We start from the raw sequence: 23788 nt of genomic DNA, 5'->3' as shown, positions 1-23788 counted from the left end.
GCAATTAAATATTCAGAAAACTAAATATATTTGCTTAAAGACAAGGAACATAAATAATTTTAATAAAATACATATAAAACTTCATAACCATTCCACTAGTCAAAGTATATCACACTGTAAATGCCAAGAAATAAAGAGTTTTACATTATACCTATCTGGGCATATTGCAAGATGACCTCAAATGGAATTCGCATTGTGGAAAAAATTACTAAAAAGATTCTAACTTTTGCAGCAGTTGACGAAGATTTTTAAAAAGATATATTTTATGCATGGATATACTGAATTTTAACATACGGAATCTGTGCTTGGGAAGGTGCATACTGTACTAACATAAATAAATTAGATAATATATAGAATAAAATCAGATTACTTATAAAAAAATAATCCATCTAACCTAAACAGAACTGAGTGCCACGCATTAACCGTAAGACAAAACTATGTATACAGAATGATTAAATTTGCAATAGCAAATGAAGAATGGTAAGAATAGTTGATAAAGAACCAAAATAGATCAGCAACCAGACCAAAAATCGAATATCAAGTGCCAAATAATATATTATTCAAAAAGTTTTAGTTACACTGCTTCAAAAATATTGAATCAATACCAAGTTACTTATCATACTAAAATTAGGTTGAACTATAACATTTTTTTGTTTTGCAAAGAGCAGTTTTCAAAACACTAATACAATAAAAATATTTACATTAAAAAGGTTATTTTTTGTTTCATTTTACAATGCACATGTATAGTGTCTATCATATCAAATACCAGAAGCAAAATTTGGTGTCAAAGCCAAAATTGGGGACTTTTTGGTGACTTTTCTGAGACCTTTACTCATTCGACAAAATGAACCATGCTGGACTGTTCTCTTACATATCAGTGGTTTCAAACTTTGAATAGAGACCACCTGGGGGGGGGGGGGGTCTTAATGAAAGGGGGAATGTGAGTGAATTTAAAAAATAAAAACACTTGATAAGAAATCAATTATCTTTTGAAACTTGTCATAGAGCATGATAAAGAAGTCAATGCATATACACACATACAGACATGCCAATATTGGCATGAAGCCTCTCAGTACTGAATGTCGAGCTTCACCATGATGCGGAGGGGGAACAACCCCTCCAACCACAATAAACAAAACAATTTAAAAATTTTTTTTGAAAACTTTTAAATTCAAAGCTATAAATACAACATCCTATACGAACTGGACCCTAAGGGCTCAAAACACATAAGCCGTCCCCGCAAAAGCATACACGGCTGCAGGTTGTTTCTCAAAGAGGGAGGGGAGGACAAATGTCCACCTTCTCTTCTGCCCAGAGATGGCATTAATGCACTATAGCACATCAAATACCCAGAATTTCAGAAAAAAATGCATAAAGATTTGGTTAACGCGTCCTGGTTCCTTCCTATTTCCAAGAACAAAAAAATAGAAAGAAAAAAACTCCAATTTTATCCGACCTTTTTTGTTAATTTTTTTTCACAGTCCATTGCATGATCTTGAAAAGGTGGTTTTACTACTTCGTATACTGTACTGTATTGATATACATGGGGGTTGTTGAAGATATTTCTTGCTTCCCTTAATGAGGGGCCATATACAGAATTTTCAAATTTTAATTTTTAATTTCCTAAAATATTAATTTTTAATTTTCTTGGGGCGGAGGGAGAAGGTGGTCTTGGGGACCCCATACCCCCGATTTTGGCTTTAGTGAAAATCTAGGTTTGGAACCCACGATTGCACAGTGGAATCGGCTAAAAATATGATTTTCTAAGGTTTTCCAATTTTGAGCTGGCTATTCCTTTGAAAAAAAAACTCTGGTCATCACAAAAATCACATAGACTTGCAACACAAATAATTATACATTAAATTTCAAATCCATGCATTACTAATTTAGAGGATAAATACAGGGCCTCAACTATGGTGGGGGGGGGGGTGAGCAGGCGGGTCTAGTGCCTCCTCTGATGAACCAGAGAGGCACAGAATTCCCCCTTTATCACTGCTTCCTCTACATTACACAGGGTGTCAAAATATGTGCTTGCGCCATTTGAGAAAGTATCTAGTTGCAGCCCTAGATAGATGGCACCACCTACTGAACGCAAAACACGCTGAATGCTGGGCACAAACACACTTGAGTTTCACCAACACAAATCTGACATAGATCCCATATTCAGGTGTGAAAATATGTGGCAGTTAAATGGCGACATATCAAAGTGGTGGAACATCAGGGAGAAAAAATAGTCATTCTATACCAGGAAATCGCTTTGCAATGATTTAAATGAATAGGGAATCAGAAGATGAGTGTCTGAGAATCTCATTTGCTTTAAATTTAATCACAAGATATTATTAAAAGAGCTAAGATTTTTCAAACGAAATGGAAAATCAATCAGAAGGGAATTTATAGATTGATTTATTAGTAAATATATAAATGTGTGTATCTATCTTTTAATTACAGTGGATCCTGCTTACAACGTTTTTCAAAAACTGTCATAAAAAACGTTGTAAGCAGGAAAACACTTCAAACGGGAAATCTTAATAAGAAGTACTTAGAGTTGGGACCATGAAAATCAGTTGTACTAAATGAAAAACATTCTAAATGGGAACGTTATAAGGGGGATCTCAACTGTATATTTGGTTTAGATTTGTTATATGTGCTACATTCCATATGTTAAATTCTCAGAGTTGATGGGTTTCTTTGCAAGCTTTTTCTACTGGTAGACAATGAAAGTAATTGAATCTTTGGATAGAACATGTTTTTATAAATGAATTATTTGATTCCCAGAGATACCACCTCCTCCTCTTACCCAGAACATGGCCCACCGCTGTCTTAAGGAAGACATATAAGCAGGTGATCAAAGACCTAGGGCATGCTGGATAAAAATTCATAGATACCAGTGAATTATGGGGGAAAGGGGGCACACTTTTTTCAAGGTAATTTTTTTTGAGAGGGGCCCACTTTCACTCAAAAGGAACCCAGATTTTTTTCATACCCTGGGTCAGCGGCATTTCTGTTCTATATTTATTAATGTAAAGACCCACTCAAAAGGGATTTGTCAACACCTAAAGAGGAGACATAAGGAGGAATTTTCAGATTATGATATCCATGTGTATGAAGCTGCAGTTAACATAGCTAGTCTCTTTTCTCTCTCTCATATTTACTGGCTAAAACCCCTAATTCCAAACATTTTTTTTTACTTGAAAACAGATTTAGCAAGTGATCGGATTTCACAAGCATTTTTGCTGAAAACAAGCTTGTTATAAGCAGGCCCAACTGTATTTGATCATGCGCACACAAAACAAACATACATAAAAGGTAGATATCCATAAATCTCACAACAATGGCTTTAAAGATGAATAAAGAATTAAAGAGCATATACCATATATTTAGATAATCTTTACCCTTCATACAATTACTTTTGATCTAGAATTATTCATCCTTGGAATAAGTAAAAGGGTTTGTATGCTAAACAAACCAAGCAAGCAGAATGCAAAACATCTTAAGCAGACTCAAAATGTGAGAAAACATTTGAAAAAGAAATGTGAAAAATTTCAGGCTTCAAAGATACTAGCATACTGACAATTAGATTCATACAGTCATAATGTTTTTATATTTTATTTACTCTAATTTATTTATTCTTTAAATTTTATTTATAGTTTTATAACTATAAAACAATATAAAACAAATCTGTGTGCCCAAGAAAATTCTCGCAAATATTCATGACATTTTTCTCTCGATGAAACACCTCAAAAAATTTGAAATATTAAGACATTTAATCATTTCATAATTTAATAAACTAATTTAATCATTACATTTTCTGAGAGATCCATGCAATCTGTCCAGGGGAATGTTAGTGTTGACACACATCCATATCTGAACAGGGATTATAAACTGCTTTATAAATTTTAATACTTGTTCTCAACTAAGGCGGGGATTACACTATAAAAGTGTGATAAAAGACCTTTTATAAAACTTGAAAAAACAACCAATAAGCCTATTTTGTTCCATTCATTTGAATGTAATAAAACTTGAAAAATTCAAACTAATGTAATGTACCGAATGTAACTAATAAATGCATTGGTTACATTCATTTGAATGTATGAAATATTTGATGTAAATCAAATATTTTATAAAACAACCTATCAATCCTGTTAGTTAGTTGCTCATCAAATGATACTAGAATATCTGGAAAGTTTTTAGTGATTTTGACTAGTTTCAGCTATTTGTGCATCTTTTTACTGTTGAAAATAAGCATTTTATGGTTAGATTCCAGCACCCATTGGTGTTGAAATGCATTAGGACATTTATTTTCATGTATTTGCCTTATATATTCGTTAGCGTCTTCTTAAAATTTCTCTACTAGTAGAATGTTTAGCAATGAAAGTAACAAAACCAAACTAAACTTTTTTTACAATTTTTAGATTGCATGTGTTTTTGGAAATAAAATATTAGGTTGAGTCACCACATTGCTTGGGGGGATCAAACCATGATTGAAAAATATATATAAATACAATTTTAACTTTTTTAGAGAGGAACCCATTTTTACTCAAAAAAAGTATCGGCTTTGCCAACAAGTAGAACAGCATCGATAAATGTGTGTGGGATAAAAATACTTGCATAGTTTTTGAAAGGCTGAAGTTGTCTCGCATTGTCAAGCATACTGATAGCATAACTGCATTCAAAAGTCTCACAAATATCTTTTTGTAACAGCAAGCACAGTGTAGCCAAAAAAAGAAATCCCCATTTCTCAAAACAGTATTTTTTAACTCTAAAACTTGACAGTAAACCTAACAATGTGATGGTTGGCTCTTGACTTGCATGGTTTTTTTAAACTTATTGCGACTGAACGCATTTAATTTCTGCACGTTTTAAACCAAGCTTAACCCCATGCAATTCACATACTCCCAATCAACCCATTAATGCCGGTAGGTAAGAAAATTTGCCATTTTAAATTTTAGGTTTCTTCTTTGCCAATAAATGATGGAAATGGTTCCACTCATTATTTTTTGTTTTTAAAAAAATCAAAGTCATCGTTAATGGATTAATCACTAGTACACTTCATGTGTTTGTCTTTTGGAAAGTAGAGTATATTCAGCCCCATAATATACAATAGAATTCTCACATATGCAACTTTTTAGCAAACAGTGTATAGTTACTTACTAGAGTCATCACATCATTAGCCAAGTCTCTGGCTAAATCGGAAGTTACAAAACAGGAAAGGCCACTCATGGCTGTACCAGCATCATACATATTTTGACTATTCAGGTCCTAAAAACATTTTTTGAAATAATGATAATAGATGTAACACAAAAACTATGTACAAAAACTAATTTACACTACACTGAAGGCATTCACTTGAAAGATTACAAACCCTTCATTTTTCTATGAAACACAAGTTATTAATATAGGGTATAAAAAAATGTCATAATTATTTAAAAAATCCAATTTAAATTTTCAAAAAATTTGATTTAAATTTTTTAAAAATTTAAATCTCATCTTTTTTTTAATTAAAATCAGATTTTTAATTTAAATTAACTGATTGTTATTAATTAAAACAAATCTTGTTAATCATTAAGAATGGCAATTTTTCACCTAATTTTTCAAATTTAATTTAGCATTAATGAATAAACTAACAAACAATACAAAATGAGCAACAAACTAATGAACTAAAAGCAAAAAATACGAACAGCAAAAATCTGTGTTTATGTAACATGAAAGGTCATTGAGCCTGAATTAACTTCATTGATTAATATTTTTCTTGTGGAGTGTTTTCATTAACGAAAGTTCTCCCATCTTTTAAGGTATCCGACTACCTTTCTTGTCACTTTTCTTTAAAATGGTTCTGGAGTGAACTTTAAATACATTTTTTGATAGAAAGTGTCTCGAAATGGTGAAAACAGTGACAAATTTTGGTCTATCAACCATATTTTCTATGAAAAAATCGTTTTTATGTCAAATTTTAGGCAAAATTCATGTGATATTCGAAACACGATTGCAAAAAATTTTATTAATGAAATGCTTTGTGATTTTCATAGTGCATTTAGCTAGTAATATTGCAGGTTATGAACCAAAATTTAAAGGATTGCATGATATGTTCATAAGTTACACCAAAATATGTTTAAGTACGTGTGAATTTTTTGAAATTTTATCCTACATTTTGTCTATAAAACACTAATTCAAAAAATATATGTGATAGACCTTAGATTTTGGTACATAACCTCAACAATATATAGCAAAATATCACATTAAAATTTCGTAAGGATGCAATGCATCAATTTTTACAAATCATGTCACAAAGTCAAGTAAAATGTCAAAAATAGCATTCTTCGTAAAACACGTTTAAAGTCTTTATTCACGTATTACTTGTATGTAAAAACGCAACACTAAAGTGAACGTAACTTTGATTCTAAGCATCATATAAGCAAAACAAGGCGCGTTTTGGAATCACAACAAATAGGGCTTTTATAGAAAAGAAAAAAATGAAAATCCATATTTTCTTCCAAAATGACGTTTTCAACGTAATCGGATACCTTAAGTTAATACCTGGTGATGACTCAGTATCAAATATGGTGCAGGTTTCACAATTCACTCTATGTAGGGAAAAAAATCATTCAGCATGAACTAAATGAAAAAAATTCTATTGACCAGATTGTTTCTTACGTAATCGATGGATGCACGTCTTAGAATAAGACAACCATAAGTATTCTTTATGGGCATTGTATAATATTTTATCATGTGTATATATTGTTTACAATTTTTGTTAATTGCTTTTTTAATTGGATTGCTATATTTTTGAAATATATATGACATCCATATATTTATGGGCATCTTTTTCTCAGCCACCTCGTTGGGCATTTTGCCTGTTGTGGCGTTGTATTTGTATTTATTATGTGTTTTAGACTTGCATGATGTTGCTTAATAATTTACACATTTGCATTCTTTCACAGATTTAATGAGTTTTGGTAAACAAAAAGAGCAAACTCTAGACTTTTTCCACTTTTTGTATTAAAATTCCAAGTCCAAAAGTATTCATGTTGGTACAGCATCTGCCGCTGTGGTGGTCGAGTGGTTATAGTGACGGACTCGCGATGCGAGGATCCGGGTTCGAACCCCACAGTGGTGGTCGGCTGAAGTTGGTTTTCTGTGGTTCCCAACTTCAAGGCGCAAATGCGAGCCGATCTCCCCGTTAAAAAGTCTCGCCACAGAGAGCAACAGTCCTACAACGATAAATCATTCAATCATAACACTTCACTCATAGTTAGAAAACTGGTGGAAGATGGCAGCACTACACATAACAAGCATTACAGAGAAACAAAAAAAAACCTTCACGTCAGGTTTCACTACACGTACACGCACATTCCCGCATGTAACGAATCGTTGGGGGTTCCGCGGGGGTGTGCATGTATGGTGTAGCAGTAGTAGGTAGGGCCTCCAAAAAATGGCTCGGGGATCCATGATGTTCTTGTATCACATGATGTCCATGATGTTCTTGTAGTCAGCCACCTCGTTGGGCAATTTGCCTGTTGTGGCGTGGTATTTGTATCTCTGATTATTTTAAATCAGCAATTATGATATAGAATTCAAGGCTTTTATACAAAAACTACTTTCTCTTTTTTTTATATCAGGGGAAACCTACTGCTGCATTGTAATGAATGCTTTGCAAATACTTAGTAGTTATATCTAAGTTTAGCAAGCTCCCTATACTTCTCTGCAATTTTTTCTATGCACAAAATTTAAAAATAGAACAGCTGTCTTTCGCACTGTACCTAGGGATTAGGTTCAAGTCTATATTTACTAGATCTTCTAAATTTCTTTTAATAAAAACTTTGCCACATTTCCTTACAAAGATGCCATATTAGGTTACTTTTACTTCATTACCATTAAAGTTAAATAAAAGAAAAATGAAATTCAAATTTTGTGACTTAGAACAAAGTAATTTAAATTGTGATTTTATTCAAAGTTCAAATCAAGCTGATTTACATCGCATACCTTGGTTTATCATGTGAGATTATGAACAAACTGCTTTATCTGTAAATATAATTAACACTGATCCGGTTCAAGTAATAATTCTAGCTAGCACCTTTTCTGTAATTTCCTGCATATATAATCTGCAGATAGAAGTTCCTCTACTCTTAGAAAAAATCTCGTATTTACAGTAAAGTATATGCAAATACCATTCATCAATAAAATAGTAAATCAATAAAGGAGTGGTAGGCATTGTTTGACACATCAGTAAAAAAATGCTGTTTTTTTCTTTATTGCACAATCTTTTTATTTATTTATGACATGAATGTCGCTCTCCACTTGTTAATACAAGATATACAGGAACTGGATGTTGTGAAGATATTTATTATTTGAGATGAGTTTTTCCTTCCTTAAAAAAAAAAAAAAAATTATCTCTGCCTCTACCGGGAGTTGAACCTGGGTCCCTTGATTGCCGGACGAGTGCTCTGACCACTAAGCTACAGAGGAGATAGAGATTTCCCTTTGCTAGAGTGTATATATGCCGAACGGAACTGTGCAATGGACGGTGAACCGATCAGCTAATAGCTCATGGACGACGAGCCACCAGATGGCTATATATATGACATGAATGTCGCTCTCCACTTGTTAATACAAGATATAAAGGAACTGGATGTAAGGAACTGAGTTTTTCCTTCCTTAAAAAAATTAACATCTCAAATAATAAATATCTTCACAACATCCAGTTCCTGTATATCTTGTATTTTTATTTATTATCGATATATCATCTATAAATATTTAAAATCGTTTTTTACAATAAATTTTTAAATATTTACTTCTATTTCAACTTTTGAGGAAGAAAAGCTGTAGATAACACACAGCAGTTTATAATCTACATTAAGAAATTCCGATATATATTTTTTAATTCACAGATTATACGCAGGAAAATACAGTGCCACCACATTTTGTAAGTTGTGTCGCATGAAGATGAACTGAAATGATGTTATTTTTTCCCATATTCATCAGAAGGAAAAGGTGTTTTTGTTGGGCCAGATATAAAGCAAAAAATAAAATAAACAAATTTTGGGATAATAATGAATAGAGCAGAAAAAAAATGTATGGATTAGTTTCCAAGATGTCAGAACTCCATAATGACAGAGTCATAGTGAGAAAAATACTTTGGACACTGCGTTGGACTGATCATTTGAGCCTTTAGGCTTAACAAAAGTAGATAACATATACTGAGGCAACTTCAAGTGGAGAAAATTTAAGAAAATCATTATTTTCATATTTGAAATTATTTGGAGGGTTTTCATGTGATCATCACGTTGTTGATCTATAATTAGAAGAGTTGATCCACTTTGCCCAAGAATATTTAGAAGACACCAACGAATAAGGCAAATACACAAAAAATAATAAAAGTCCTAATGCATTTCAACACCAATGGGTGCCGTCTTCAGAGGAAAAATTTAACCACTAGTTTCGCTGACCGAGTTTCCCATTTGGGTTGAATACCAAATCTTCACGCTCGGTTGCTCAGCGGAAGAAGTACGTCTGTTCACTTCAAACGTCGTGGTCAGAATGAAGCTGTGAGCCTGCGTGAGATACTAATGCAGCGTCCTGATTGGACCTTTGCGGAATAGTGCTATCCGATTGGTCCATTCGAATTTTCTTGTAATTCCCGCTCGAAATGAATTTAAGCCATGGTGTTGCGATTGGGGGTGTAGATTTATTATCGTTCACTAGTATATTTTTGAAGGCCCGAATATATGTGCCTTCGTAGAAATCTAGATCAACTGTGGACTTGACTTTGTGAAAAACTCTCGCTTCTTGAAATTTGAATTTGTGGCCTTCTTGCCAACAGTGAGCGACGATGGTTGATTTTTCACATTCCTGATTCTTAACACAGCGAGCGTGTTCATTTAATCTTGCTTTTATGGGTCTCCTTGTCTGTCCTATATAACCAAGAGAGCAATCACCACATGGAATGTAATAAATGCCCCATTGTTTATTCTGCGGTATAGCATCCTTAGGGGGCATGAAACCAAAGTTTTTAGTGGGCACATCTATGGTTGTTAGATTAAACTTTTTAAGAATCGGTTTGATCTTTAGTGAGAGTATTGGATCGTAGGGTATGACTACACTTTCTCTGAGTGGTCTCTCTGTAATATTTTCTAGAGTGGTTCCTCGTGCCGGTTTCAAGAATTTTCTACTTAATTCGTCAACGATCTTGGTGTTGAACCCCCTGTCTATCGCAATTGCTTTGATGGTTTCAAGTTCGTGGTCTAAAGTGTTCCGATCTGAACAGATGTTAAATGCTCTCTCTACAAAGGTGCGAAAAGACGAAAGTTTCTGTTGCATAGGATGGCAAGATCTGAAATGAGGTGGTAATGAGACTGCGAAAGGCTTACGATAGACCGAGGTTTGGAACTGTGATTTCTGTTTCGTTACTAATACGTCCAAGAAAGAGAGTTCATTGTTAGTTTCGAATTCGGCTGTGAACTGAACATGAGGGTCTATGTCATTCATAATGAGTAACAATTGTTCCAAGTCATCTTTAGAGCCGTCCCAAAGCACAAAAGTATCAAATACAAATACAAATACAAACACACCATACACACATACAAATCGTCCACGTATCTTCGATAAAATGAGAAGGGCACAACGTTCAATAGCTTACTCTCAAAGTCGTCCATATATATCACACAAAATCGGCGAGATGGGGTTGCCCATTGCTAGACCATCTGTCTGGGTGTAAAACTTGTCATCGAAACTGAAGGCTGTTTGTGAGATACATGTGAAGGTGAGATTGCAAATTTCTTCTACTTCAGGTTGTGAAAAATTGTGGGTTTTAAGTCGTCTTTCTAGACAACTGATACTACCACCTATGGGAATGTTCGTAAACATTGACACTACGTCGAAAGACACCATGTTGAGCTGTTTGGGTTCAATTGTACAAATTATTTGAGCGAAGCTAGATGAATTTCTAACTGTATTATTATTTGACTTAGTGAGTGGACAGAGAATTGGAACAAGGAATTTAGCGAGCTTGTATGACGCTGTACCAATGTTAGAGACTACGGGACGGAGAGATAGTGTTGGTTTGTGCACTTTGGGTAGGCCATAGATCCGTGACGAAATGGCGTTTGATGGAATAACGCTCTTTTTTGCATGCTCGGGAAGAGAGACACTGGTTTTTACCACTTCTTTCAATTTTCTCAAGTGAGAATCAGATGGATCTTTCTTTAATTCTTTGTAAGGACCACTCAAAATATGTGATGTCATCAAATCCGAATATTGCTCTTTAGGCATTATCACAATTTGCCCACCTTTATCTGCTCTAGATATTACGATATTATTATCGTTTTGCAGTTGTTTGATGCTTCGACGTTCGTCCGGTGAGTAGCCTACGGTGACCTTCTTGCTGTTCCTTCGCTCATTATCCACCAAAATGTTGGATATGAGATGTCTCAGGGTGTCTTTTTGTTCAGGTAGAATCTTACTGCGTGAAACTGACTTCTCTATAGGGGCAATGAAATTGATTGGGTTAAATTTAGGTTTGTCGCAGAAATTAATTCCCAGTTCCAAGGCTTTAGTTTGCATTTCTGTCAATTGGTTTCCAGTTAAATTAAGTATTTTAGCTTTATTAACAAATGGGGGTGCAGACAAGGAAACACTATTAGATTTTAATTTGGAAAATTTCTTGTTGAGGGTGTCCTGATGACGTTTGGACTCCTTCACAGTTCGCCAGTATGAATTTTGCTCTAAGCTAGGGGATAATGGCGAAGCACGGTGAAAGCCCTCGCGTTGAGCTAATTCCAAATGAGACAAATACAAGCGTTCTTCCACTGAGCAACCGAGCGTGAAGATTTGGTATTCAACCCAAATGGGAAACTCGGTCAGCGAAACTAGTGGTTAAATTTTTCCTCTGAAGATGGCACCCATTGGTGTTGAAATGCATTAGGACTTTTATTATTTTTTTGTGTATTTGCCTTATTCGTTGGTGTCTTCTAAATGATCTATAATTATTCACAAAAATTAGTAGAATACACTGAGGTGCTTTAATATATTTTGAAAGATGCCTCTGATTATTGGCGTCTTGTTTCTTCTATATTTAGTGGTTGTCATAACTGAAAAACCTCTTAAAATGTAGATTGGTAAAAATTTTGTCTCTCCCTATTTATTTTATAAATAATTTTGAATAATTGGGCATGCTAAGCAAACAGAGGGTTATATAGCTATATTTTCTCCCAGAAATCATAGTTTTAACAATTACAGTACAGTTACCATGTTAAAAATTGTATATGTTTTAAAAATATCCCTGTTCAAAGTTGTTTTTTTTTTTTGTGCATTTACCATATTTGTTTGTGTGTAAATGAATTATCTAAAAAATATATTATTCATCAAAATGTACCTTTCTAATCATGTTAGTTGTTAACATAAGCACTTCTGTTTCCTCATGGAAGCTCTGGCAGGCAGCAAGATACCCAACTCTCTAACAAATAATAAATATATAGAATAAGTATATGCACATGAGCACAATTATTATTATTACACTTTTATACCAATAATAATCATTATCAAATAAAAGCTAGATACATTTGGTGAATATTTGACTCAACTAAATGTTGTTAGGTATTCTGCCAATTTAGTGCAATCCAATATTTAGTGAAAATTCAGTGTAACATGTAAAAAAAATATTAAAATTGGAAATTCATAAGAAATCAGATTAAAAAATAAATTTATGTATTATTTTTAAGAGAAAATACATAGGTAAAATGAGATAAGATTAAGTAAAATCAGCATAACTAAAAATAAATGGAAAAATAATAATAACGGGGAAAAACACAAAATACATAAATTTCACGATGGCAGTTTTGGTGTAGAAGAATGTCATTGGATCAAATTTTTTTTTTCAATTTTTGTAAGAATTGGACTAAATAAAAATTTGAAAGAAATTAAACTGATTTTACTATGAAGGTAATTGGGATTAAGTCAAGAGAAGTAACCTATGGAATTTATAGAAAGTAACATTCTAATAAGGGGGTGATAACAATATTTCATGGTCCATTCTATAGGCCTACAGGGTCTCCTGTAAATGTTAATGCAGAATTTATCTCAATCATCTGTTGTACAGGTAGTTTCAATTTAAAAAATGCTCAAAATATGCTCAAAATATGTTCAAAAACTACCCTGCACCAGTTTCTAGACCAAAAATACAGTGTAAAAAAATGAGAAATCTAAATTTTTATACGATCCCCCTGTTGTCTAACTTCCAATTAGGAAATTGTCACTCTCCTGAAGCCAACAAATAAAATTCCAAGTTTCTAAGTGCAATATTCTCTGAGATATTCAAATTCATAATCGGAGAAAAGGTGGGAAAAGGAGTTGTGCCCTAGTTCTTGCTGTTCTTTCATAACTTTTCTCTAATTTTTGAATCAAAATATCTTAGCAAACATTGCACTTAGAAAGATCTGAACTACATCCACCCAAAATATGACAGGAAAAAAATGCAGCGAAAATTTTTTTTTCTGAATTTCTTAAACAAGAATGAAGTTCAGGTTTTTTCTTTTGCTGAAAAAACTATCATGAAATTTGAATACAGATTCATGGATGAAGATTCATGGATCATACAGAGAGATGGGACATAGCATCTCCGAGGTAGCGATGAAATTTGGATTTTCACGTATGACCATTTCACGAGTGTACCATGAATATCGGGAATCTGGTAAAAAATTAAATCTACGGCATCACCGTGGCCAGAAAAAGATCATGCAAGAATGGGACCAACGACGACTGACGAGAATCATTAAACGTGACAGACGTGCAACCCTTCCGCAAATTGCTGTAGATTTCAATGCTGGGCCATCAACAAGTGTCAGCGTGCGAACCATTCAACGAAACATCATCGATATGGGCTTTCGGAGCCCAAGGCCCACTCGTGTACCCTTGATGACTGCACGACACAAAGCTTTACGCCTCGCCTGGGCCCGACAACACAGACATTGGACTGTTGAGGACTGGAAACACGTTGCCTGGTCTGATGAGTCTCGGTTCCAATTGCTTCGAGCTGATGGACGTGTAAGGGTATGGAGACAACCTCATGAATCCATGGACCCTACATGTCAACAGGCGACTGTTCAAGCTGGTGGAGGCGCTGTGATGGTATGGGGCGTGTGCAGTTGGCGTGAAATGGGACCCCTGATACGTCTAGACACGACTCTGACAGGTACGTAAACATCCTGTCTGATCACCTGCACCCATTCATGTCCATTGTGCATTCCGACGGACTTGGACAATTTCAGCAGGACAATGCGACACCCCACATGTCCAGAATTACTACAAAGTAGCTCCAGGAACACTCTTCTGACTTTAGACACTTCCGCTGGCCACCTAAATCCCCAGACATGAACATTATTGAACATATCTGGGATGCCTTCCAACGTGCTGTTCAGAAGAGATCTCCACCCCCCTCTTACTACTACTGATTTATGGACCGCCCTGCTGGATTCATGGTGTCAATTACCTCCAGCACTACTTCAGACATTAGTCGAGTCCATGCCACGTCGTGTTGCAGCACTTCTGCGTGCTCGCGGGGGCCCTACACGATATTAGGCAGGTGTACAAGTTTTTTTGGCTCTTCAGGGCATGTAGTTTTGGATATTCCTCTGGGATCGTTGCTCAAAATACTTTGCAAATCCAGAACCTTTCAAGAACACATGCAAATCCTTAATCTAAGAATGAAGAGGCTTCTTCAAAGACAAATTTTAAATTCTGTTAAATTTCACTTATTTAAAAAATTTTATTCTTTCTGGATGAGTTTTTGCCACAAATGCAGTGCAAAAAAAAAGAAAGTTATTTCATTACTTACTTAATTGCATTCATCATTTTGGACCTGTAAATTTATACTAATACAAATACACTGGTGTGCAAAAATGAAGGATGAGACAGTTTTTCTAATGTAACGCTGTGCAAAAGTCAAAAAGTGCTAAATCAACACAAATAATACCATAAGATTCCCCCAAGACATAAGAACTTGGGAAAAGTAAACAAAACTTTCCAAAAAAGAAATCCAAAGGATGATAATGAACTTTATTGAAAAATTAGCTTTGACCACAACTGAACAGAGGACCAAAACATCCATGTGACAAGTGACTGACAAGGAAAATCCTGCCTTTAGTAGGGGATACGATCACCCCTAACTGCTATGCAGGATTTACATTGTCTACCCATGCTGAGTACAACGTTGTCAATGAGCTGTTGAGGCACTGTTTCCCATTCCTGTTGTAGTGCCAATCGCAGCTCCAGAATCGTTGCTGGTGATTGGTGAAGTGCTGCCAGGCTTCTCTCTAGAGTGTCTCACACGAGTTTGATTGGATTTAGATCCAGGGATCTTGACGGCCAATTGATGGGTTGAATATCTTCACTCTTCAAAAGCTCTGCTACAGCCATTGTAAGATGAAATGTAGCATTATCATCTATGAAGAGAAACTGAAAACCTATAGCACCTCTAAAAGATGCATGTGAGGAAGGATGACCTCGGTAAAATAGTAGGTGCCAGTGACTGAACTACTTAGGAAGATGTAAAGATACCGAGCATGATAACTCCCCAAACGAGAACTCTGCCATCTTCAAACTGGTCCCTTTCGATGATGTTGGAGGGGTTATTTCTTGCTCTCCCTAGATGTTTATGTGCCCAGAATCGCGTCAGACTAAGTAAATGCTGAATTTGTATTTCATAATTTTGTAAAACAAATTATCACTCATATAATCCCGGTTCGGGCATGGATGTTTACTAACACTAACAAATTCCCTGGATGGATCATGCTGATCCCTTGGGAATACGTGAGGATCACGTTATTTATAACTATATTAAATTCTCAAATTTAATTGAACTGCACAATCTTTTTTGTATATCATGAAAACATAAATTGTGCTATTTAATTTCATATATAAAATTGAGTTTACTATTGAAAAACTAATTTTACCATATAATTATAAGGATTGAGTAAAAATACAGCATTTTTATAAGCACAAAATAGAATGAAAAAAATTGAATACTCTCACAAACATGTGTAAATTTCACATCATACTGCAGTTTCCTCTTATGGACAGATTGATTTGATCAACATTATATTACTTATTTTGTGGCTATGTCATTCAAAAAATTTCCATTGACGAAAAGCTCCGAGCATTTTATCAGTGTTTTACAGTAACGTTGTATATTGGATCTTCTGAAAAATTGGATTACCATCAAATAACCAAAATACAGTTGGACCCACATATAAAGAAGGTGGAAAAAACAGCGAAACTATTCGTTTTACGGGAACTTTGTTATACCCATAACAGCTTGAAAAACGGTGCATTTAAGCAAAATAAAACATTTTACTTGCACGATAAACATTTTCCTGCAATCTGAGCATTCTTAAATCATTTGATCATTTTTGCCACACCACTGTCAATTTCTGCACACGAGGGCTAATTAGACAGGGACCTACAATTTATTGCCGATTCTGAACAACAGCCGGTTTTTTTTTATCTCACTGAGAGGTTGGTGCACTAACCCCTCAATATGTTTGGGGGGCAAAAGGCTGGCTGGGATTTCTTGACAATGTTGAATCAAAAACCATGATGGAGTTGATATTGACCCTGTATCCAGTCTCCAACTGGTGCGGGTAATTTCGACGAAGTCCGGTGGGCCCTGTTCAGTCCAAATCCACTTATCTTCACTTCCACGTTGGGGCCCCCTGGGTTCTTGTGTGCTAACGCAGCAAGATTTGAATAAAGAAAGTGGTAGCATCTCATGTGTGACCAGTATAACTGGGGGAACTTCCTTGAGGGTGGAATGGAGTCTCAGAGGATATCTGCAGTAAAGGGTACAGGTAAAAAACTGGGTTTAGCATTTTCTTGGCCGCCAGGGAGGCTGCCCTATCAACTGGTGTATAATGTTCTCATTGATTGGTCATTAAAAAATTTACTTGACTCATTATTTTGCTAGTGGCTAGCAGAAAAAAAAAATGTTTCCTTTACTTCTCTTTTGAAAATTGTATTAAGATCTCTACTGAGTTTGAGAAAATTTTCAAGCATTCATATTCTAATCATTCTCAATCATCACATGTTTAAAATACGAACAGTTTGTTTTAATACACATTTTGATCCGCAGATATTATTAGACTTACGCACGTTCCGAGAATGAGCTTTTACCATCTCAAAATATACTTTCCACTGTGGGTGATGACAATGACTGCTTATTATGAGTAAAGGTTGCAATACAAGGCTGTAGCCTTAAGTGAAAATATATTGAGACATACAATCAGAATAATGAACATCTCGCTAGCCAAAATCAGACTATAATAGAGATTTTGCATGCAAGCTTTTTTACCTATAAGTAATGTTTTTAAATCCTGTCAGCAAATTTAACTGATCTATAATAGGGGATAGTGGGGCTATACCAAACAGCTGGGAATTCCAAACACCGTTGTTCTCTCAGTCACTGTTTGAATCTAGAAGAGTCTGGTTAGTGTAGCAGCCTGGCGGCATCCACTGTAAACTCATTGAGCAGACGAGTGCCTTTCTAGCTGTGTTATTGTGAGTGGTGTGTGAAAAACAGTTTTTTGGAACTTTTGTTAGCAAATTGGTGCTGATTTCCATAAGAGATAAGTAAAATGCATTTGCGTTTAGAGTGGTGAGCTTGGTATCATTAGATTCTACGTTTCTTTAGCCATTCATTAAGTAGGAAGAAAGTTTGGTTGCTGTGGACATTTTGAGGTTAGACTGAGAAATTGCACGATGTGTCATTTGGGGAAATTTTGAACAAAATGTTTGGAATTGCCCTTAATGCTGTTATGGGAAATTTTGTACGAATAAATAAATATTACTGTTTTATATCATCACTGAAATATAAATTATTTATGTATAGATGTTAGGCCTTCTTAATACTACTTTATGAATCCTCTGTTACCATTCATAGAAGATGGTATCTAAGAAGGAGACTTCATCGTATGATGCTATTTCGATTGAAGAGGAAAACCCAAGCTCACGTGTAAATGCACTTAATCAAAAACCTGAAATTGGTGGATCAATTTCATTAAATGCAGAAATTTCTACACCATTTGCTTCTGGAATGGTTCATTTAAAAAAAATTCTCCCACTCCTAACTTAGAAGTGATAAAACCTGGTTCATGACAGCAATATTCAGTGATTTTTACACAGACACCAAATAAAAAACCCCTTGACGATGCATCTGAAGAGAATTAAGGCTCAAAATAAAAAAGCTACAGGAAAAGATTAAGGAAATGAAATCACAAAAGAAACTTACAAATGAAGAATAAAAACCCCAGAGAGAATCTTGAAATAAAAAGAAAAACAAATTAAGGAAGACTAATTCAAAAGTTAACAAGACCAAACCAGAAGAAAAAACCCAAGATAAACTCTAACTGTATCTAAAATCAAATCCCCAATACGAGTTCAAAATAAAAAGTGCAAAAGAAATATCTGTTCGGTAACACTCAAGGTCTGTTAAGATATGACTACCATAAGATACAAATGGATCTTACGGTAGTCGTGATCCACTTCGACTGTCAGGGTGATTCCAAACAGTGTAAGCTCTTACAAAAAAATTGAAATTCTATGAAAACTTTAATCATAAAGTCAAATTTTTTGTTATTTTAGTAGGTAATGAAACAGGGTATCTAACTACAGTAAATTTGTTAATGAACTATTACAAATAATTGAGTAATTAGAGATTTTCCTTAAGCATTTGGCATCACCCTGCTCTCCCCTAAATTGCATTTTGAGCATTTGTGCTTCATGAAAAATGATATAGGATGTTTTCAAAATTCTCTTTTTTCGAAGGTACTATTGTATCCCTCAGTCGCACTTGTAACTGCTGCTGCCGCTCCTTAGGTAACTTGACAGTATCACCCACTGGGGGAGTGGGGCAATATATTGCCCACTTTGAGATACATTGTATATATATACAAAGTGACTATAACTAAAGTTAGCATGTTCTGAGGTGTCTACATAGCCAAATGGTATCCAACTTGGCAAGTTAGCTTCTTGCCACCTTAAAATATTAGAAAGAAAAAAAATTTTTAATACTATTAGGTGACAATCAACTTCAGAATTTGTTTTTTAATGACCCACAAAATAGTTAACTACTCACATTCTGAGAATGGCTCTTAAAATATAAAATCACTTACTTTGAAGGTAAATTTCGTTGAACTCATCACTTCAATTATATTGAAAGCTGCCCAACTGATGTCGTAGCCCAACATCTGCAACTGCATGTAACAAAGAAAATTTCACATAAACTATTTAAAAAAATAAAAATAAATTTTCAACTACACCTGGACTTGGTAAGCATGAAATAAAAATTGAAATAATAAAAAAGTTAATCAATTTCTACCTCAATATCTCTTAAACTTTTAAGGAGCATACTTAATCAAATCACTTGACTAAAAAAACTTTTTAAAAATACAGTAGCTTCCACTCATGTTTTTCAAGAACCCTATCATTACAAACTGCTATAAGCGGAAAAAAACTTTAAATAGCAAATCTTGATGCAAATAATCAAATAAATTTTTTACACCTCCACCATGTTTTTTTCACACAGTTTTTATACAAATACAAAGGCCACGGCAGACAAAATGCCCAATGAGGTGGTCGAGAAGCCCATAAAAAAAAATATGGACGTTGAGTACAAGGTGCGTTCCATAAGTAATGCGACCAATTTTTTCCAGACGCGACTATACACTGCAGTGCCTTCTAACCTGCTGGGCTAGGTGGAGGGGGTGTTAGCTTCATAACGCACTCATTCTCAATTGGTTCCAAGCTGCCGGAAAGTCAGGACGTGCGTTCTGTTAAGTCCATTTTGAGCTTAATGTAACACAGCGCGATGGATCGTTCTATGGAGCAACGTTACGCTATCAAATTTTGCCTTAAACTTAGGAGTGACAGCTTGACCAAATCACAAGTTCACCAATGGCACAAGTAATGCAAAGAGGGTCGAGAGGATGCCACTGACAAACCCAGCAGTAGACGTCCATCAACTTCCCGAATCGACGGAAATGTGATGCGTGTGCGTGATTGTTCGAAATCTGGACAATGCAAGGTTATGGTGTCACAGGGAATTTTTCTCCAATAGGGTTGTTAATAAATGGAATAGCTTACCCCCGGAGGTAGTAAATTGTAACACAATTGACACGTTTAAAAAGAATTACGATAAACATGTTGGGGTAAATCGAGAAACTATCCATACTTAGAATAAGACAACCATAAGTATTCTTTATGGGCATTGTATAATATTTTATCATGTGTATATATTGTTTATAATTTTTGTTAATTGCATTTTTAATTGGGTTGCTGTTTTTTGAAATATATGACATCCATATTTTTATGAGCATCTTTTTCTCAGCGACCTCGTTGGGCATTTTGCCTGTTGTGGCGTTGTATTTGTATTTGTAATGTCACAAAATCAACTAATATAATAATGTGTGAAAAAAAAATTGTTTTCATTTCTTGCTTGTTGTCTGTTTTAACTGGATATTTCAAACCAGGCATATAACTCTTGAGGGATGTTACAGTTTTACTGCGTTGTCCATCCCTTTTTTAAAAGAATTTAATTAAATTTCAACGCTCAATGTCAGTGTAAGCAGGTGGCAGCACTACACATAACAAGCATTACTGAGAAACACAAAAAAAACTTCACGTCAGGTTTCACTACACGTACACTCCCGCATTTACCGATTCGTTGGGGGTTCCGCGGGGGGTTGGGGGGGCGGGGTGCATGTGTGGTGTAGCAGTAGTAGGTAGGGCCTCCAAAAAATGGCTCGGGGATCCATGATGTTCTTAAGTCAGCCACCTCGTTGGGCAATTTGCCTGTTGTAGGATTGTATTTGTAATTGTTTTTGGCAAATGAAGTATTTTCATTTCTAGCTCTTTGCTGAGCATTGTAAGTATTGGTTATGCCTCTGCATGCCCTAAAAATACAGAAGACAATTGAATGCTATTTTGTAGCATCAGAATCACCAAAATTAGAATAGGCCTATAACTAAAAAGTAACAATGTTTTCTGTGGTCATGTCGCCGTTTCTGCTGTGCCCCTGCATCAGGAAAGTTTCTGACAAGGATGAGCTGGGTATTGTACTAGCAACACCTCTAAACATCCTCTGATACTTTAGGCAAGTGTCTTACCAACCTGAGCTACAGCATCCTTGTTTTTTGAAAATCTATATCTAATTTTGTGAGCCAGTTTTTTAAAGTGTTCTTTGTCATCCAAGAGAAGTGGATAAAGGAAATGAGGCAATTTTATGCATTTTCCATACCTAGGCATTTTGCTTTGAACAATAAAAGACTAAAGCTGTCTTTCACCCATTTTGCTCATCTCACAATGAGCGACTGCATGTGGCACATACGCAGCATTCAGTAGCTACTCAATTCAGTAACTCAATGTCCATGAGATTACACTACTGCAAGGATGACGTCACTCTCCGCTACCATATGAAGGTTTTTAACAACTGGCTGTTGCGAAGATATATTTTGAAAAGAGAGAAAATTCAACTGCCCCTGCGGGAAATCGAACCCACGTCCTTTCACTTTCCAGGTGAACGCCCTAGACCACTAGACTACAGAGGCACCGAATCTCTCAATCTTTCCTTGGAGCTCATGCACACTGAAAGGGACCATACATGGACGGCCGGACCAGATTCAGGCCAAGCTCACATCCTTGCATAAGTCGCCATCTGGTGGCAGCATCAGCAGTTGTTAAAACCCTTCAGTTACACTACTGCCTTAGGCCGCCACTCATTATGAATTTTTGTGAAGATGAACATGAGAACCTCTCATATTCTATAATGATTTCTCCATAGCCGGCAAGTCAAATGAGACTGCAATTACAATCATTTCACCTATGCACATTATGCTATTTGCCCAATATCTATAATATGGTTTTAATATCTTTTGTTCTTCATGGTGTTTTATTTTGGATGGCCAGCAGTGTATTTGGTCTAACCACACTCTGTTGTCAGCCTGCATGGATTATGAGCTTGTCACAATATTCCTTTTAATATTGTCCAAATGTAGCATCAAGCCACTATCAATGGCGAACAATATGTGAATTTGATCACCCCCATTTCCACTTTGATGAAAGTCTTCCCTCGAATTCTTCCATTCTGTCAAACATATATATGAATTCATCGTTACATTAGAGCTACTTGATGTGAATATAAAAAATGACTAAAAGAACAAAACTCAAAGACCTGATTTTTTTAATAAAAAAATCTGAAGAAAACTATAGCAGTATTAAATACAAATACAACGCCACAACAGGCAAAATGCCCAATGAGGTGGATGAGAAAAAGATGCCCATAAAAATATGGATGTCATATATTTCAAAAATACAGCAACCCAATTAAAAATGCAATTACAAACAATATATATAGAGTATATATTCAGAGTATCTCCTGTAGGTCCACAGTTCAGTGTGGCCATCTGTAGAAACTATGGACAATCTGTAACAAATGGCAAGAATGCAAGTTTTACGTGGAAAAAACAGTACCATTACTATGCCATTACAACACTGTGAGCAGTTTGAAATAATTAATGCATTGAAACCTGCAGAATTCCTATAAAATATAATCATGACATACAAAGGTCATTTGATTTGATTTGAGAAGCTGTTATAGACAATGTGTTTTGAGAAGGACAACTCTCATTTCTATTAAAAAATTTTTCAATCTTACATAAGTCAATTTTGCAACAGCATTTGCTTTCACTGCAATATTCTCTTGTCGAAGTTCTTCTTTTATTTCTTCAACACACTGGACTATATATTTTGCCTAAGAAAGAAAAATGGTCAAGTTAATAATCATACCAAGATCAGCGGTATTTATTTTAAATAACAAAGGCAGAAAACAGAAGACAAAACATGTTTCCAGAATAGAATTAGTGAAACTTGACTAAATAGAAACCTGACTAGTTTTTTTCCTCTTATCAATATTGTTCAATAAATGTTGTAGAGTTCTATATAATAAACTTCTATTTCATGAATTTTTCTATAGGGTGGGAGGAAAGCATAATTTTTTGTTAATTAATAAAAATGGAGAACTCCTTGGATTGCGAGATGTTGTCCGGATGTAAATTATTTTTTAGACATTTAAACAAAAATCACAGACATGTAACCCAAGTGCAAGCATATGCATCAGATTAGAATTAAATTTAAAAGTTTTGGGTTTTTTGGCCAATGTGAAGTAGTTTTTGTCTTTTGACGTTTCGTTGACACGAGTAGCGAACATTTTCAAGAATCACATAACGGCGAGCAAAAGGCTATTACTTACACTTCCTCTCTGCTTGAATCACACTGCCTCGTTGGAACTGGTCTGTTGAGCCAGATTTTCCCCATTGGCCGAAGTTGTTCTTAAGGGCTCTGAATAATGCTTGAGTTTCAATCTCATCATTTTTAAAATGGGAAACCAAACACTGTTGATTTTCATCCTCCTTTACTTTCTGTTGAAGCAGTTCTTGTGCTTTTAAATTTCGATTGCTTTTCTAAAAATACGTGGAAAATATCTCATGTTGTTGGATAGCATTGGATGTTCACAAAGAGAATTTTGTGATCCTTGGTCACGGCATGCTCTGCTACGGCTGACTTGTCAACCTGACCCAGTCTACAATTTCGTTTGCTCGGCTCTAATCTGGTCGATATATCTATCTTTTTATAGTGCCTTTGTACACTTCTCCACAACTGCATGGGATACGGTAAACCCCAGCTGTTTTTAGTCCATCCCATTGATCTTTGGCCGACCTGAGACATTCACTTAGCTATTTAGTTGGCTTGA

At 35.1% G+C, this 23788-nt stretch overlaps 1 protein-coding gene and 1 non-coding gene across 5 annotated transcripts in view; both read right to left on the bottom strand.

The window, feature by feature from the left end:
• g (adaptor-related protein complex 3, delta 1 subunit-like garnet) overlaps positions 1–23788 on the bottom strand; it is a 281738-nt gene that overhangs the window by 246025 nt on the left and 11925 nt on the right. For all 4 annotated transcript variants that reach the window (XM_089232772.1, XM_089232771.1, XM_089232769.1 and 1 more), the window contains exons 2-5: positions 22694–22789; positions 19155–19235; positions 12368–12448; positions 5152–5259 (exon numbers count right to left, since the gene is read on the bottom strand). In XM_089232772.1, coding sequence (XP_089088898.1) covers positions 5152–5259; positions 12368–12448; positions 19155–19235; positions 22694–22789 — 366 coding nt within the window. The remainder of the gene's footprint in view (positions 1–5151; positions 5260–12367; positions 12449–19154; positions 19236–22693; positions 22790–23788) is intronic.
• Positions 21514–21587, bottom strand: TRNAS-GGA (transfer RNA serine (anticodon GGA)). Its single transcript has one exon. It is a non-coding gene; the product is annotated as a tRNA-Ser (tRNA).

Source organism: Pholcus phalangioides, unplaced genomic scaffold (assembly GCF_987345545.1).
Source record: "Pholcus phalangioides strain wild (caught in Gottingen) unplaced genomic scaffold, Ppha-v1.0 ptg000007l_1, whole genome shotgun sequence".
Taxonomy (NCBI): domain Eukaryota; kingdom Metazoa; phylum Arthropoda; class Arachnida; order Araneae; family Pholcidae; genus Pholcus; species Pholcus phalangioides.
The sequence above is the reverse complement of the archived record's forward strand: the minus strand, read 5'-3'. Positions and strand labels throughout refer to the sequence as shown.